Below are 18,404 nucleotides of genomic sequence, written 5' to 3' on the forward strand. Positions count from 1 at the left end.
CACAGGATCTGGTTGGGAGAAAGATTATGCCTAAGGAGCTGCTATACTTTGAGCTGCTTTCACACTGACTCCCTCTAGACCTGTTTCTGGCTCCTTGTTACCTGCAGAACCAGGACCAATCCCTTAGCCTGTCACCCAAAGCCTTCCCTCTGACCACCTGGCTTTGGGATCTCTTCCCAAAGCCTCCAGCTCCACAATCCACGTCTACCTTCATCCTGTCCCTCCTAAGTGAGCCACCCCCCCCCCTACTTCCCCCCTTCCCTCCATCTCACTTCCCACACCTCAGGCCTGGCTCAAACTGACAACCGCCACACAGATTGCTTACGCCCTTCCAGAACCCTGCCACCCAGAGGCGGATTAAGGTCAGTTGAGGCCCCAGGGGCAGAAGAAAATATTGAGCCCCTTAAAAAAGAGACAGGGAAAATAAAAATACATGTTAACCATATTTTTTAATAAATAAAAAATATTATGTACTATTAATGTTAAAATTGCACATATGAAACCAAACTTGGTGTCATTAGAAAAAAGTGTAAAGTTGGGGTTTTGCGGGGCCCTTCAGAAGTCGGGGCCCAGGACGCATGCCTGGTCCGCCTGCGTTAAATCGACCTCTGCTGCCACCTCCTATGTCCTGGGAGCCTCAGTGCTGAAGCCCTCAGCCAAAGCTCTTTGGACTCTCGCCATAGCTTGCTGGAGCAGTGGGCTGGGTGTGTGAGGCAAGACGGAAGAAACAGGACTTACTAAGCTTCTGCCGTGGTATGTGCCAGTGCTAGGCACTGAGCTGGGCATTTCACATACACTGCTTTTCTCATCTGGTCCTCACATGTCTCTGTGAGGCAGCACTGTAATTATTTCCATTCTATACATGAAGCAACAGACTAAAGGTCAGGTGACCTGCCGAGATCACACAGGGCTGGGACTTGAACCAGGTCAGGTTGCCTCTGGCACTGGCCCTTCCCCTCCGAGTCTGGCAACACAGCTCTGAACAGAAGGAACTCAGGTCCTGGCCTCGGGCAGCCATGTATTTAAATCTTGGGTTGGTCCCAACTCTGCCTCTTCTAGTTACAAGATTCCCTGAAAATTATCCAGCACTCAATTTCCTCGTCTGTGAAACAGGGAGAATTAAAGTGTGCATCTCACAGTCTTTGGGAAGCTGAAGGAGCTGGTGTGTGTAAAGTGCTGGACCAGCGCTCAGCACAGGGCACACTCAACATGGGCCCCCCACCCCACTGCACAGACGAGGGAGCGGGGAGCGGGGGGTGATGGGATGTGCCTGAGGACCCAAAGCAGAGGTCCAGCTGAGAGTCCTCTGCTTCTGTGTGGTGAGAGGTCGGGCCAGGACTGGATATGAGACCAGAGATGGGGAGAGAGGGGGTCTGCTGACAGGTCCTGGGGTCCTCTTCCCTGAGGACTGGAAAGAAGACTTCCCCCAGACCCTGCGGTACCCAGCCTGCGGGCCACAGTGGGCTGCTGGATATAAGGTGACCTGGGTGTCTGGGCAACATGGAATGATACTAGATGGCACGCACGTGTGTGCACATGTGAGTGGCTATCTACATGACTCTACAGGGTGCTACATAGCTTATACATATACACATCTTACATACATATACATATACATATCTTGCTAAGTTTGCAGTATAAAAAAAAACGCAAGGTTCTCAAGGTTCTCAGGACCCTGGCCCCATTTTGTTCCAAGGACTCAGGTGACTGAGGATCCCAGGAATACATCCAAAGGCGGCCCATTTCCCAGGGAACAAGACAACACCAGCAGAGAGAGGCACCAAGTTCACAGCTAAGGGCCTGCTGGTGGCTGGTGCCCTAAAACGAGGACAGCAACAGTTCGGCTCTAAGAACCCCACACATTGGCAACCCCACTCCTGCCAAGCCCAACGATCCCCCTCCCGTTCCCAGCCTTTTTCTGGCTTTTGCATTTGGGCTTTGCCTGCCTCCTCCCTTCTCTCCCTTAGTGCTATTAAAATAGTCTATAAAAGCAAGTGACCAAAAATCTATAGCTCTAAGAATATCTGGTTATTTTCTGCTCTTTTGTTTTCCTGGTGTGAGTTTTTTGTTTTTTAAATGATAATTATTATTGTTCTGGGTATATCCTAAATCACAGTTTAAACCTGAAGGAAGAAAGAAGGAAAGAAAAAAGAGAGGGAAGAGAGGGAGGGGCCCCAGCTTATAGATTAGATGGCAGTTTGGATCGCATTGGCTCAGGCCTGGTCCCAGGTTCCCTCTGGGAAGCAGCAGTCAGAGAGGGACCCCCAGAAGAGGCGGCTCTTGCCCCAAACAAAGAAAGAGGAGGTGGCAAAGACCCTGAGGAAGTCTTCCGAGGCAGAGTGACGTGCTGGCCGGGAGTGGTGGCACCACAGGGCCTCCCAGGGGGACCGAGGCCCCCGCTGCCCCCGCTGCAACCCCCAGCTCTGGGGAAGACTGGGAAGGCAGCCACAGACTCCCCAGAGGAGTGCGGGGAGGCCCTGTGGAGAGTCTGTGCCCCGTCCTGGGGTAGGGCTGGCTGAGAGGCCGAGATGAGCTTGAGGTCCTGGGTGAGGCGACCTGGGGTGAGGGGTGGCGTGCCCCGGCGCTGGGGAACCTGGGGTGGTGGGGGGCTGGATATAGATGGCAGGAGCAAGGAACCATGAGAGCCAGAAGCCCAGGGTGGGGCACTTGGGAAAGTTCTTGGGGGGCCTGGGCTGTGGCCAGGGGAGCTGAGACCCCCTCGAGGGGTAAAGGCTACAGGAGAAGCACCCCCAGAGGCCTCTGCCACTGATGGCCGCTCAGGCTGCCGTGGAAGTGTCTCCGGTGTGCTTGGTGGCCCAGGAGCCAGACCTGGGGACAGCTCCCCGGGAGGCTGGCCAAGCTGCCCTGGGCTGGACTCCGGGGACCTAGAGGAGGGTGGGGGCGGCAGGAAGTGCTCCAGGAGTCCCAGGCCACCCTGGGCCCCGGGCAGTGGGGACAGTGGCTGGTTGGCCTGTGGCGAGTGGGCACCCGGCTGTAGTGGGGTGAGCAGGGGTGAGTCGGAGGAGGACAGGGACCCGCCCAGCGTTTTGTGGAAGTGGCCGAATCCGGTGGCGGCAGCCGTGCCCGCGGATGGAGTGGGAACTGGAGAGGAGCCACCCCCAAACCCAGGCTGGGGGGATGAGATGCAGGACGGGAGGAGGGGGCTCAGTCCGGCCGGCGCGGAGAACCCGGCCAGCTGCTGGATGTGGAAGGAGGAGGAAGACGGTGTGTCCAGCTGGGACGGGCTGCTGGTGGGTGAGGCGGAACCCAGAGCGGAAGGGATCAGAGACTGCAGCCGCTTCAGGTGCCGCGGCGTGTGTCCGGCGCCGAGGCCGAGCGTGGGGCCCGGGGATGGACGGAAGATGGCTGCGGGCAGGCGCGGGTGGTGGGTGAGGGCGATGGCCACAGAGGTAGTGGCGGCGGCGGCCTGCAGCGGCGCCTGGATGAGCGGGGTCCAGATGACCGGCGTGGGTGCTGGCGTGGCAGCGGCAGCGGCCTGGGCGCGGTGCGCGCAGTGCGCCATCTCGCGGTCATGCTGCACGATCTGCTGGATGATCTCGTTCTCCTGGTAGTTGAACACACCTGAGTTGAGGTCATGCTGGACTTTGTGCAGGAGGATGGAGTTCTTCTTGCCTGGGCCACATAAGGACAGCAGGAGACTCAGGCTCAGGCCAGGCCAGAGCGAGGTAGGGGCAGCCCGCTGGCCTCCCGCCCGCCCGGCCTCTCACCGATGCGGTCCAGGCGGTCCAGTGCCACGGTCTCAAAGGCCCGCCGCATCATGGGGTACTCCTCCAGCACCTCGTTGAAGTTGTCCACGCTCAGCGAGTAGAGGCGGCAGTAGGTGTCGGCCCTCACACTGGCCGTGCGCCGGCCCCGCGTCAGCAGGCAGATCTCTGCTGGGACAGCAGGAGTCAGGGTCGCCTCCAAACGGCCTCCACCCCATTCTGACCTAGGTCCCCACTGCCTGGCTTATGTTTGACAGCTGTTCACCATGCATCCCATGCCACGCCACCTCCCCCCACCATCTTTGCGATCAGACCCCTATAGTGGGCTCATAGACACCCACCTCCAGGTAGCAGCCACAAAGGACCTAAAATGTTATCCTCGGTGTCTGTCCTGCCCACTAGCCTGTGTCCCCAGGGCCCCCTGGTTGCCTCACCTCCGAAGTAGGAGCCATCAGCCAGCTTGGTCTCCTTGTTGCCCTTGGTGAGCACGCTGACCACACCGTGCTGGATGAAATACATCTTCTTGCCGATGGTGCCCTCGCGGATGATGTAGTCGCCCGGCTGGAAGACCTCGAAGCGCAGCTTGGTCAGCATGGACGTCACGAAGTTGGGGTCCGCGTTGGCGAACAGTGGCATGGAGGCCACCAGCTTCCGGCAGTTAAAGTTGATGATCTCCTGCTTCCCCGACAGGGTGGGTTAGGGAAGAAGGAGGAGATGAGGGAGCCAGCAGGCAGAGGGCCCCGCTCACCCCCACTCGGCTGCCCCGCTCACCTCCCGCAGCGGCTCGCTGAGCTCCCCCAGGATGCTATCCTCGTCAAACATCTTGCCCTGGTAGCGGTGCTCGTAGTAGTCATGGATACGCTGTCTGGTGTCGGGCGGAAGCTTGTGGAAGGACATGTATTGCTCCACCTGCTTGTACTGAGTCCCAGGACAGAGGGAGAGGCCATCAGCCCCACCGCCCCGACTGGCACCACCTGGCCTTGTCCCTGCTGGTGACTAAAACTGGCACTGACCCCATGGGCCCACTTGCATGACCACGGCTCCTTGAGCTTGAGGTCCTCTGTGAGCATATGGCTGCACTGTGCCCCACACAATGGCTCTGATGGCCAGCCGCTGGGGTGGATGGAGAGCCCCTTCCAAGAAACCTATCTCCACCAAGTTCAATGCTATGGAGATGGCTGGGGATGACAAGGACAGTCCAAAACCCAGTTACAAGAGGCCAACTGACCAGGAAGTCAATAAAGTTTCCTCTAAACATGGACCTTTTCTGTGTTACGCCACGGACCAGAGAAGCCTCTCTAGCGTAATTTACCCTCTGGGTGGGAACTTTGGCTATAAGCATCAGGCCCCCTTTGAATGCAGAGCCTCTAAAGGCAGCCTATCCCCAAAGAGTGGGGATACAGTGCTGCTACAAGAGATGCTCACGCACAGCCAGGTGGTGATATAGCTTAACGTCTTCCAGCCCACTTAGTCTCTGTCTGCTCTAAGAAGTGCCCAGCTCAGGGGACAGTGACTTTCTGGCTGGCTATGGGGACAGGGACTGCCAGAACAGAGCTGTATTTTAGGGAACTCCCTGCTCATGGAGCACCCGTTAGGGTGGAAGGCAAGCTCTGGGGGCGGGGCAGGAGTCAAAAGGCTATTAAAGTGGTCTAGGCAGCAGCAGGGATGCAGGGGAGGTAACATGTCTATGAGAGATGTGTGGGTGAATTGTACATTGAAGAGCTATTAGGAAAAGGATAAAATAGCTTTCAAATGAAAAAGGCACAAGCAGCTTGACTGCTCGACGGTAGATCCTGATACTTTTCCTAAACTGTCCCTAACCATGGTCCCAGACTGAGCCTCCATCCTGGTCACACACTGTGAGCCCTAACCTCTGACCCTGGTCACCTACTGAGCCCTGACCCTGGTTACACACTGGGCTCATGCCCTGGTTACAGGCTGGGCCCTACTGCTGGTCTACACTGACCCCTTCCTCACCTGGCCTTTCAAGCCCTGGCCTTTATAACCTGACTCCTCCTTCCTTCTCCTCCCTCGTCCCTCACTCGGAACCTTATGTTCTAATGAGGCTGATTTCTCTACCACCTGTCTATACACCTCTGACCATGCTCATCAAGGTGGCTGGCCTAGACCTTTCTTCTACCTTCTTCCTCCTCTGCCTCCCCAGAAGGACCTTCCCACCCCACCAGGGCTCTTTAGGCTCTCCTGGGCTCTCCTCTAGGTGTCATAGGACCTGGGCCGCCATCTCTCCGTCACCCAATCAGGGGACAGCACCTGAGGCAGGCAATCAATCAATCAACACATACTGAGCCCTACTATGTGCTGGACCCTGAAACACAATGGGGAAGGTCAGACCTGGCTGGCTCCCATGGAGCCATGGCCAGTTAGGGAAGATGGATATTAAACATTTGGCTACATATGATTAACTAAATAATGGCAGAAATGTGAAGTGTGATGCAGAAGAACTGGAGGGTGCCACTGGGTCACATGATGGGTGGGGCTGACTGAGTCATGGAAGGCCTCATTGAGGAGGAGTCGTTTAGGCTGGGACATGGGGGAGGGGTCAGGTGAAAAGAAAGCAGAGTTCCAGGCTCGAGTCTGTGCCAAAGCCCTGAGGCAATGAGGCCTGGCAAGATTGGAACAGAGGGCTAGAGGAGGCCCAGGGCGTGTTCTGAGCATGAGCAGGGAAGGGCCTTCACACGCCAGGCTGAGAACACACTTTGCAGCTCATGTGCACCTAGGAGTAACGTGAAGGCTCTCAGCAGTGGTGTGGTCAGATCTGTATGTTCAAAATGCCAATGCTACTTGCTGTCTGAAGGACAGCGTGGAGGGCAGAAGGGAGCCCGCCTAACTAACAAACATCGAATGGCTTCCTCTGTGGGGTCGCTCCTCACAAGCTCCATGCTTCAACCCCCGTACTGTCCCCATTTTACACACAGAAATGTGATGTTCTGTGCCCATGCCCAATAGAAGCCTTGTCAGTGAAGAGCATATCAACGGGGCAACTGGTCTCAGAACCCAGGCAGCCTCACTCCACACAGCCTCCTGCTTAGGAGGACTCGGGCCAAGGCCAGCCGGGATGATGGGAAGGAAGGGAGGCATTAAGGACTGAGAGACCGGCAAGGATGGCTCCTAGTTTCTGGGCTGGGTACCTGTGCTCCTGTATCCACTAATGGGACAGGCAAGGTTGGAGGTATGGAGTCAAGAGGGTGAGGGGGATGGTTCTCATTTTGGACACACTGAGACTGAGGAGTCTAGGGAGGCATCAACTGGACAGTCCTTGGACTGAGAAGTTGGGGCTGGTGACAGCACTCGGATCCCACTGCACAGAGGTGGACATGGAGTACAGGGTGGAGGTAAGTAAACCAGTAACACCCAGGAAGACAACAGAGACAGAGAAGCAGAGAGCTGAGCCCCAAGCACAATGGTAATTGTCACGTGAAATGCCCAAGACTCCAAGCCAAGATGCGGACCCAGCAGGAACTACCAACGTTAGCCACGCAGATGGCACCAGTGAACTTGATTCTCTGGGCTGAGATACGGGTTCAGCACCCAGAAACAATGTGGGGGGTTTTTTTGTCTTTTTTTTTTTTTTTTTTTTTTTTACAGAGGCAGAGATAGACAGGGACAGACAGACGGAAACAGAGAGAGATGAGAAGCATCAATCATTAGTTTCTCATTGCGACTTCTTAGTTGTTCATTGATTGCTTTCTCATATGTGCCTTGACCGTGGGCCTTCAGAGTAACCCCTTGCTGGAGCCAGCGACCTTGGGTCCAAGCTGGTGAGCTTTTTGCTCAAACCAGATGAGCCCGCGCTCAAGCTGGCGACCTTGGGGTCTCGAACCTGGATCCTTCCGCATCCCAGTCCGACGCTCTATCTACTGCGCCACTGCCTGGTCAGGCTGTGGGGTTTTTATTTTAGAAAAATTTTAAAAAGGAATAAAAAGAGCCTGTGACAGAAAAGATAGCAGCTGAAGCCCGATGACAGTGGCAAGCTGGGCACACGGGGGCTGGCTGGGGCCCGCTGGCTGGGGGCCCGCTGGCCGGGGCCCGTGCTCCCTAGGGACCAACTGGCAGTTCTCCTGAGATAGTTCGGGCGGACCACAGCCTCGTACCCTACCTTCTCCTGGTACTGGCGTCGGGAGGAGTCCAGGGACTGGATGAGGGCAGTGGCATGGCCAATGAACATGGCGTAGCAAGTGGCACCCACAATCATGCTGAGCATGGTGAGCCAGACGTCGGACATGCCCACAGGTGCCTGCCGTCCGTACCCGATGCACAGCATGTGGCTCATGGCCTTGAACAGGGCATAGGAATACTGCTTTTCCCAGGAGCTGTTCTGTGGACAGGCACACAGATAGACAGAGAGTGGTGAGGTGGTAGTGAAGGCTCACGCTGCTGAGTTGGCATCTCACCAGCACCTAGGAAAAGCCCCCACCGCCTCCCACCCCTCAACCTCATTCCCAGCTGCTGAGCCCAGGGCTTCCCCCAGCCCCCGCTGGTGGCTGAAAGTGTAGGAGAGGGCAGGGAGGCCCACACTGGCGACCTGTGGTGACCGACTGAAGCCCCCACTTGGGCCCTTGTCCTGCAGTGGGGGGCAGGGGTCAGATAGGAAGCCCCAGCACAGGGATGGGAGCTGGCATGGCCCGTCTGACCTTTCACCCCCAAAGGGCAGCCTGGGCCTCCTGAACAGCTCCGGGCTGAGCCAACCTGCTGTCCCCCGCTTGCTGAAATAGCTCTACCCATCCCTACCCAAACAACTGCCCAGTGAAGCCCATTTCCCCACTGACCTCAGATATAAAAGCAGATATGCTTCCCCTGGGGGAACAAGCACTCAGACTGAGCCAGAAACACTGTCCTCATTTGGGTGAGTGAGAGCTAACAGGCTGCTCAGCCGCCTGCCTCTGTCCGGGCCTGTGGCCACCAGGTCCCCCTCCCCCGGCAAAGGTGGACTGTCTGGAACACACAATGCTCAGGGTTGAGAGAAGAGAGAGCTGGAGAGAGGCAACCATCTATTTTTGTCTCCAAAGCCAGTTGGTGTCTCAAGAAAGCCTCAGTGTGGGAACATTGGGCTTGGAAGGGCCATCACCCGAATTTAGTGCAAGGGTGAGCCTGTCATCCTCACACGGAAGAAACTGTCCCAGATGAGGGCCACCAGACGAACCCTAGTGCCAGCCACTTCCCCAGTGCCTCTCTGCTCACACAATGAATGTTAGCAATGATGTGGAACCCATCCTACCCCACAACCCACGGGACCCCTGCTCAGAGCCTCAAGCACTTCCAGGGTGACCAGGCTGTTCCCAGCGCCTGAAGGAAGGCACAGGGGTGGCATGCTATATTCAAGGTCACTGAAACTATCTTGGACAGAGCTGAGCTAGTATGGAGCTCAGTCCAAACTGAGGGGGGGGGGGCTGGGGACTGGGGGAGCAGGGGGGACCTCCAACTGCTTCCAGTCAGGGCTTCCAGCTTCCTGCTCAGCCCCTGGGGACCCGGGAATTCAATCCATACGGCTGATTAGTTTATACTTAGCTCATCAGAAGGCTGTTTTGTAAAGGCCTATTTGATGCTTAAAGATGGCTCAGGGTCTCTTTCACCTCTTTCAAAGCTGGCTTCTTCTGCCCTGGGGCCCTGGGGTCCTGCCTACAGTCCAAACTGACTGGGAGGAGAAGGAAGGAGCCAGGGGTTCCAAGACCCAGAGAGAAGTTCACAAGTCCAGAGGGGCCTCCATCCCTCCTGACGGCCACCCGGTCCATGGCGGCGAGGGGCTGTGGCTTTTCTAGCCCCACTTTCAACTTCTCCCACCCATATGTCTGGAAGGGTTCCAGTTCTATCCAGTCCTCCCTCCACACACAGGACCCCCACCTGTGACCAGGATGTGTGTATGTGGGGTGGGAGTGAAGGGGTGATAGGAGTATGGGGACAGCAAAGCTCTGTTTGGCCTTCGCTTTTAAAGGTGGGTCGGCCTGCTGAGCAGAGGCAGGAGGGCAGGAGCCAGCAGCCCAGCTCGGCCACACCTGAGAGCTCTGAGAAGCCTGGTCTTAGTCTTCCTGGGGGAATCAGGTCCAAATATCCAGGCCCCCAGCCGCAGTGAGGTTGCAGAGTGTGGCTACGTGCTCTGTGACAGACTGGTGCTGGGTAAAGCCATGTGCCTCAGGTGCCATGCTGGACCTGCAGGTCCGACATGTTGGCACTCAGGAGTTCCAAGTCATGGACCTGCTCTGCCCTCTGTGCCTCATGAGTCTGCTCCGCCCACACCGGGGTCCGGCAGGGCACTCACCACCATGTTGTTGATGGACACCCAGCAGTCGTTGGGAAAGTCCTGCAGCATGGGCACCAGGAACTGCAGGCAGCCGTCCCAGTGACAGAGCAGCAGCATCATGCCGATGAGGTTGACAATGCGCACCACAGCGCTCGCCAGGTCGTAGGTCATGTGGAATATCTGTCAGCAGAGGGGAAGACATAGCCCAGACAGGTGAGTGACCAGGATGGAGACAGCCTCTACTGGCCGGACCCTGCAGCTGCCTGTGGACCTGCTGGCACACAGGCAGCGGGGTGCCCATCCGCAGCAGGTCTGGGTTGGGATGGGGTGGGACAGTGGCAGGTCCTGGAAAAAACAGAACGCAGCGGCAGGGCCCCGGGGCAATGCCTCCAGGGGCCCATGCAGGTGTTGGGGGACCACCCCTCAGAAGTTCAGGGTCCCTTTCACTTCCTTTAAAGTCAGCTTCTCCCACCCTGGGGTCTGGGGATTTGCCTACACACCAAACTGAACTGACTGGGAGAAGAAGGAGGGAGCCTGAGGCTGGCCAGACCTAGAGAGAGAGCAGGCACCTGGAGCACCAGGCAACCCTGACGTGGGCAGAGAAACTGCTCTACCAGCTTGCTTGGGCTGGGAAGATGACAGGAAGAAGAGCCAGCCAGTCTGGGGCTCCTCAGAGGTCCACCTTCCGTGGTCACGCCAGGGGCGTGGTATTTCCTGGAAATACCAGACTCTTAGGACTCACCTAGGGCCAGTGGGCTCTGCCTGCGGCCGCCATGGAACTGCAAGGAACTGCCATGGAACACACAGGTTCCAAGTCCACACAGACCTTGATCCCAGCCCCCATTTCTAACCCGATTCCCAGCTGTGTGACTTTGAGAAAGTCTCCACACTTCTCTGATCATGTTACCTCCCCTGGAAAATGGTGATGAAAATTCTTACCTGAGTGGGTTGTCAACAGAATTAAATTATACACACAAAGTGCTTTGAACTGGATAGAGAAGTGTCCAACAAATTGCAAACCATTACTAACTGATGAGTTGCTAGCAGTAGCTCATCTCTATGATTAGTTAATAGGTATCAGTAGTAACGCTCTCCTGTACAGGGTAATAACGGCCAGCACTCCCAGCCGCAGCCCACTGCCACCTGCCATCTCTGTCCTGTGGCTCCAAATGAGAGGCTGAAGTAAATATGGCCAGACAAGGCCAAGGGTGGGCACATCCCAGCACCCACAGCCCACCTTCCTCCTCTCAGTACTGCCACTTGGTCCAGTTTCAGCAGGGAGCACCGTGGTGGCCAGGCAGTAAAGCGATGGAGAGATGGAAGGAAGTCTAGAGGGAGGTCTCTGGAAGTTCTGGCCTTGGCCCTGTCCTGTGACTTTGGATGGTGCCTCCACCCCTTGTTCTGGTCCCTCCATACTATTCCCAGGCAGAGTAACCTTCCTAGCAAGGGGCTCTGGGCCAAAATTACAGACTTGTCAAATGCTTGTTGGCTTAAAAAAGAGTGTAAGCCCATTTCAGATAGGGAAACTGAGGCCCAAAAAACAGATCCTAGATATTTCAATCCCCTTCTAGTGGTCTTCTAGCTGCAGCCCTGTAGCTGGTGGCAAGATATTCTGAAACTAGCAACCTCAGTTTCCCCTTCTGAAATGTGGGCTTAGCCTGGGCCCAGGTTTTGAACGACCAAAGATGAATACGACTTGTCCATCAATCACCCTTAGGGTTACACCCTCCCATGGCCGCCTTTGTGGCAGGACCCCGGATGTTCCAGCAGAAATGCAGTGATGTCTTTTCAGGATGAACTAGACCTTGGAATGGCTCAAGGAGGCTAGCAGCTCCAACTTGTCCTGTCACCCTCCATGGTTCCATGACAAAGGGATAATGACATCACACCTGAGGGTGGGCATGAGGTCCCACAGTCATTGTCTCACTTAAACCCAGCCAACTCTGCTGGATGTACTGTTATCTCATTTCACACCGAGGCTCAGAGAAGCAAAGCCCTTGCCCACAGTGACGGCGGCACTGGAGGCAGACCTGAACCTGGGCTGCCGGCAGATTCTCAGACTGGTCCAGTAAGAGCAGGGTGATTTTCACAGTTCCATTTTGCAAATAAAACAACATAAACCCAAAGTGGCTGGGCGATGTGGCCAGAGTCACACAGCAAGCTGGACACAGGGCCGGGTGGGACTCCTAGGTGTCTGGCCTCCACTGGCCCAATGCACAGTGTGATGCTTTAGGCAGAGCTCTGTGCCCTCCAGCCTGGCCCCCCTGGGGCACAGAAACCAGACCCGGGGCTGTCAGTGGGCTGGTTTCAGGCTAAGCTCACACATCTCAGGTTGAGGAGTGGTGTACACAAGAGCCCGGCAGGGCAGTTTGAGACTATAGCTAGGGCTCAGTACATCTAAGCATGACGCTGGTGTACCCGGCCATCCCTTGCTGCCAGCCATGCCCCAGGGCTTGGACCCTGAACCTGCAGGCTCCCTCAGTCTCCCCCCCTCAGTTCCACAGCAGCTCCTGAACACAGGCCCCAAGCTCTAGCTCTGAGAGAAGACCTCACTTCTACCTCTTCAGTACAAAGGTGAACATAACTCTATGACCTGGGGCAAGTCATGAACCTTTCAAAGTCTTGGTTTACCAGGATGTTGTTGGCTCCCCTCAGTGACATGGGACCAAACATGAGGAGGGCCAGTGACATGGGACCACCTAGTCTCAGAGATGGCCAGCCCCTGCCTCCACTTCTACCAGACCTCAACCTCCCTTCAACTAAGAGATGCTAGATACCTGCCCACCACTTCTCAGGGTGACATGACTAAGAAAGTGCTCTGTGCCCTGGATACATGCTTAGGCAGAGTCATTACTATTCCCTTCATTTCCCAGCCATTATGGGCTGAATGTTTATGTCTCTTCAAAATTCATATGAAACCCTAATCCCCAATGACAGTATTAGGAGGTGGGGCCTTTGAGAGGTGATTAGGTCATAAGGGTGGGGCCCTGTGAATGGGGTTAGTGCCCTTATAGGAGGAGCCACAACAGAGATGGTCTTACAAACCAGGAAGCAGGCTTTCACCAGAACCTGACCATGCTGGCCCCTGACCTCTCCCCTTCCGCCTTCCAGAGCCATGAGAAATAAACATTTGTTGTTTAAGACACCCTCCTCCCCTCCCCTGCCAGGCTGTGGTATTTTGTTATAAAAGCCTGAGCTGGCTACTAAAGGAACTAAAAGAAGACTTCGACTACTTTTAGAAAGCATCTCAGATGGCCACAGCCCCCAGTAACTGCTTTTCTTCTGTGCCACTATGAACCTGAACGACAGAGTATCCAAGTCGGCCTGTTTTTATGCAATGTATCCTTTTCTTTTTGTATCACCTGTGTTTCTCTTTTCTCTGTAACTAATGTTCCTTCCAAGATCGGATCCTTGTCTAAGTTTTCCTTTACTGTGCCCTCAGCAGTGACTCTGGCGCAGCACAGGGGACGGGCTCAGGAACTGAGAAGTGCTTAGTGACAGCAGTGGTGATGGGGAGGGTGGTGATCAGGCCACCGCAAGCATAGATTGTGACATCTGAAAAGGCCCCACTCTAGGCAGGAACAGCCCACAGGGGACCTGCCTTGGTCTTTGCTAGGAGAAAGGAGGTGCCTTTTTTGGCAGGCGGGCACAGACTCCTGTGCCCTACAGAGAGCGTGTTGGGGTGCTGCCTGGTATTGGGATGAAGGAGGCACGTGCTAGGAGGAGAAAGGAGGTGCCTTTTTTGGCAGGCGGGCACAGACTCCTGTGCCCTACAGAGAGCGTGTTGGGGTGCTGCCTGGTATTGGGATGAAGGAGGCACGTGCTAGGAGGAGTGCCCCTTGGAGGTAGGAGGCAGCTGGTGGGGGATGATGGGTGTCTGAGTGGTGGGGAGGGGTACCGTAGGTAGCTCTCAGGCACTCCAAAGCCAAACACACCAATACGGCAAGGTTATGCCATACAGAGAGTGCCATTCAGACCAGGAGGGGTGCCCCCGATGATGTGAACCCAGGCATGGTTGCTGAGAGCAAGGCTGATTGTTGCTGGGAGAGGTTGCTAATCACGTGTGTCCCACTGTGGGTTGCGCCCAAAGGCCACCTGCATGGTTGCCGCACTGTGCAAATATTTGCCTCGCTCTTTGTACTTCATTACAGCCCCTTTCTGTGATATTGGTTCTGACCACGGGGGCTGAGTACCTTCATTCCCAGGCCCCGCAAAGCTTGCTGGCTGAGCAGCCTGAGCAGCCCATTGTCCGTGGCCTGAATGGCCCTGGGAGGAGGCTCCACTCTCACCCCTTCTTCAGTGTTGTGACCACAGTGCCAAGACAGCAGTGGTTCCACTTTGGGTGAGTGCCTTCTCTGCTCCGAGCCTCAGTCTCCTCATCTGTATAATGGGTCAGTAATTGCCAGCTGTCTTTGGGATCAGGGGAGACACTGTCCACAGCTGGCACACAGTAGGTACCTAGCACCTGTTGTTTCCTTTCCTTTCCTCTCTTTCCCAGCCCTCAAAACAAAACGTTGATTCACAGTCCGGTGGAGAGCCCGAAACCTGGAGCTTCTGCCAGCTGCCTCTGGAGCTTGGGTTGAGTGCCCTCTTGGGGACTTGTTTTCTCCTCAGGGAAGAACAAACTTCTTCCTGTGTCTCGGGAACAAGGGGCCATGGGGAGGACAGCAATGCTAGCCCCAAGGGAGTGGCTGCCACCTGTGTATCTCAGGCACAGCCTGGAGGTGACTGAATGAAGGTGTCACACTGGGTCCCTTCCTGGAGCCTGTAGAGAGGGCCAGGTCTCCCAAGGCCCACACTTCTGTGCCTTCCAGAACCCCCAAATCTGAGAGCAATAGAGAAATTGAGGCCCACAGGGGAAGGAGGCTCATTAGGAGTCCCACAGTCCCTAGGCCTGGTGCCTACCTGCAGCCCTCCTCCCCACCGCTCTAGGCTGCTAAAGGAATCGAGGCTTCTGGGATGGGTCGCTGGGATTCTGGGCCCTGCAGGTGAACACCCCAAGGGGGATGACCAGGGTTTCTAACAATAGCCTCGGTGCCTGTAACAAGCTTGCACCTCAGAGGGAGGGAAGAGGCTTGGCTATGCGGGGAAGGATACTGACCCAGATCGCCCAGGAAGGAAGCAGGAGCCAGTATCCTCTGTAAGGCCACCTGCACCTGCCAAGATCTTCTACCTTCCCTGACTCCCAAGACCTGCAGCCAGTGCTTGGGAACTCTCAGACTGGGCTGGGCTGGGAGGCAGCAAAAGCCTAGGCTCAGAGGCCAGCATCTCAAGAGCTTCACCAGGGGGCCTCAGGCAAGCTGCTCCCTCTCCATATGAGGCTGACTCCCCAGCTCCCATCCAGCTGTGACAATGTCTTCAGGACCCAGTAAGGTGATCCTACCGAGGGAGGCTGGAGGAGGGACTAAGCCCCAGTGTCCAAGAACACCAGAGCATGTCTGACAGTAGGGGAAACTGAGGCCCAAACAAGGAAAGGCATTCACATAGGAAGTTGGAGAAGAGAGGGCAGGGTTTTTCCCACTAAACACCTCCGTCCCCAGGTCTCACGCAGACCTGGGGCCTTAAAGGGTCTTCCTACTGCTGCCTCAAGTCTCCCGGAGGCTAAGAGAAACCCTAGGGCTGCAGCAGGCCATTAAGGATTAGAAACAGGGTTCCTAGGGCAGCTAGGAAACCCCAACCTAATTGTAGGGGTCTAGTGGGAGCCCTTGGCTGGGGAGTGTGCCCGGCTGAAATCACACAAAGCAATTTCCTCCTCAGCTGGTAGGCCAGGAAGGGTGTATGTGAGGGCCAGGGAGTCATCCATCTGGCCTCCTGGGGTCTCCCTTCCTGCTCACAAGACTGGGTAGCCATGTCCAGTTTAGAGCCCTAGTCTGAGGTTCTCTGGAGCCTCCAAGTGCCCTAGGGAAAGCCCAGGGTCAGAGCCTACCTGACCAGTTCCTGCCCCCCCCCCCATAGCCACTGGCCTTTCTCAGCCCTGAGCTCAGACCCACCTCCCTCTGCCCCTAGATGTGCCCCAGGGACCTCAGACCCAACCTGTCCCACAGAATTTGTCACCCTTAACACCCTTCAACCTACTCTGTTGCCTACCTTCCCAGTTGCAGCTGAAAGCTGTCCCTAACAGAGGGACAATAACAGAATTAAACTCACCTTCCTTTCAGGCCCCCTGAACAAGAGGCACAAGGAACCTGGAGTCAGGAAGCCCAGGTCAACAACCCTGTCAGTGGCAGCCTCTGACCTCTGTTTCCTCACCTGACAAATGGGAATAATGAATCCCACCCTACTTGCTGTGCCAGCTAGGAGTGGGAACCAGTGAAATAATGGGTAAAAAGCATTTGAGAAAAGAAAATGCCTCGTACATGTATAGGGGATTACTAAAACAACTGGGAGAGGACAGCCTTTATTAAGTGGTTGTTGGCCCTGGCCAGCTGGTTCAGTGGGTAGAGCGTCAGCCCTAACGTAGGGATGTCCCTAGTTCAATTCCTGGTCAAGGCACACATGAGAAGCGGCCATCTGCTTCTCTCCCTACCTCTCCCCTTTTTCTCTCTTTTCCCCTCCCACAGCCAGTGGCTCAATTGGTTTGAACATTGACCTCAGGCCCTGAGGATAGCTTCACTGGTCCAAGGGCCTCAGGTGCTAAAGATAGCTCAGTTGATTCAAGCATTGACCTTAGATGGGGGTTGCCCGGTAGATCCCAGTCACGGTGCATATGGATATCTGTCTCACTATCTCCCCTCCTCTTACCTAAAATAAATAAATGAGTAAATAAATAAGTAAATAAATAAATGGCTTTTTGCACTAGACTTCTCAGAAAGGGTTTCACATCTATCATCTCATGTAAACCTCACAACAATGCAGTGAGGAAGGTCCTACTTACACTTACCCTGCACACAAGGGTCTGAGACTCATGAGAGGCAAGATGGCATCAAGGTCACACAGCAAGGCAGGGTGGAGTCAGCCTTTTAGTCCCCAGTGTGTCATTCTAGCTCCAAAGCGCTCACACACAGCACTATGCCAGGCAGGGACAGCCACACTGCTGGGGCCCCAGAGCACCAAGCAGGTTCTGCCCCAGCTCTGCAGGATATCTGCTGCACAGCCCTGGACAAGGCATTGCCCTTTCTCTGTCAACAGAAAGAATTTGAATGTTCCAAGCAAAAGAGAATTTCTGCCATGGAATGATTCTGCCAGGCTTGGTGTAGCATGTTTGTGGCATAGGTGGTCAGGACACCCCTGACCTGAATCTGCCAGTGCCCCAACCATCTGCATGGGCACTGCCAGCTAGGCTGCTGCTAGCAGTGGGAAGTGGCTTCGCATCCTGAGCCTGGAACTTCCGCCCAGTCCAGCAGAGATCCTGGAGACCAGGAGAGCAGCAACGCGGTTGTGAGCTGTGGCAGGGAAGGCACGTCTGTGGAAGCTTCTGGCCCCCTGGGTGGGCCATCACACAGAGCATGTCTCCCTCAACCCCCAATACCTCTTGGTTGGCCAGCCTGCTGCTGCTGCCAAGTGATGTAACTTGGGTGGTGGCAGATATAGACCCAAGGGCTTGGCCAGGTCACCTGCTGCTCTCAAATCCCAGCTGGTAGTCCTCATCTCCTCCCACCCCCAGCCCCCGGGCAACTGCATTCAGCTCATGGATGACGTTCAAATCGGTGTTGGCTTATTTATTTTTATTTTACAATTTACTATTTAGTTCCTGTAGCCCGTGTTCCACCTGGGGCCCTAGAACCCCTTCATACTTTGTGCACACAGTATAGGCCCCCAGTACTCTCAATCCCTGGAGCCAGGCGGCTGGACACCACCTGGTCCATTAGCACTGAGGGTAGGAAGGCCCCTGAACCAATAGCTGGAAGGTAAGGGGACATACACATTCTAACTCCTTTGCCCTGACTGGGGCACCTGTGAAGCATGGTATACGCTGTCCCCAAAGCTCCCCATGGGATAGGGCCCCGAGTCACCCTCCATGGGACTTTGCTTGGTATCCATCCTTGCTTACATTCCTTCCTTTCCTTTTCTCTCCCCTAATCCCTTATGAGATCTTCCTGGAAACACTTCTCCCTAGAAAAATCACTTATATGCAAATCCTTATCTCAACATCTGCTCCTGAAGAACCCAACCTAAGACAGTTGCCAATGAAATCTGCACATAAATCCAGATTCTGCTTCTCGTGACGAATCTGTAGATCTATCAACTGTGGGCCCATTCGTACTTGGCAACATGTAGCTAGAGCTGAGTAGAGATGACCTCATACAGATGGAAGTGTTCACCAGTTTTCCCCAGTCCACCACACTACCGACTGCCTTTCTACTGGCCCTATTCAACATTCACATTCCCTGCCTGGCCTCTACAGGGTTCTGAGTTTGCAACCTCTACAACATAGTACGGTGGTTACCCATGCAGGCTCTGGAGTCTATGTTCACCAGTTATTG

The 18,404-nt window shown here is 55.4% G+C and overlaps 1 protein-coding gene across 1 annotated transcript in view; it reads right to left on the bottom strand.

The window, feature by feature from the left end:
- Window positions 1-509: 509 nt before the first annotated feature.
- HCN4 (hyperpolarization activated cyclic nucleotide gated potassium channel 4) overlaps window positions 510-18,404 on the bottom strand; it is a 43,636-nt gene continuing 25,741 nt past the window's right edge. The window contains exons 3-8 of the mRNA XM_066343188.1: window positions 10,000-10,161; window positions 7,843-8,061; window positions 4,497-4,643; window positions 4,160-4,400; window positions 3,729-3,893; window positions 510-3,633 (exon numbers count right to left, since the gene is read on the bottom strand). Coding sequence (XP_066199285.1) covers window positions 2,180-3,633; window positions 3,729-3,893; window positions 4,160-4,400; window positions 4,497-4,643; window positions 7,843-8,061; window positions 10,000-10,161 — 2,388 coding nt within the window. The 3' untranslated portion in view covers window positions 510-2,179. The remainder of the gene's footprint in view (window positions 3,634-3,728; window positions 3,894-4,159; window positions 4,401-4,496; window positions 4,644-7,842; window positions 8,062-9,999; window positions 10,162-18,404) is intronic.

Source organism: Saccopteryx leptura, chromosome 6 (assembly GCF_036850995.1).
Source record: "Saccopteryx leptura isolate mSacLep1 chromosome 6, mSacLep1_pri_phased_curated, whole genome shotgun sequence".
Taxonomy (NCBI): domain Eukaryota; kingdom Metazoa; phylum Chordata; class Mammalia; order Chiroptera; family Emballonuridae; genus Saccopteryx; species Saccopteryx leptura.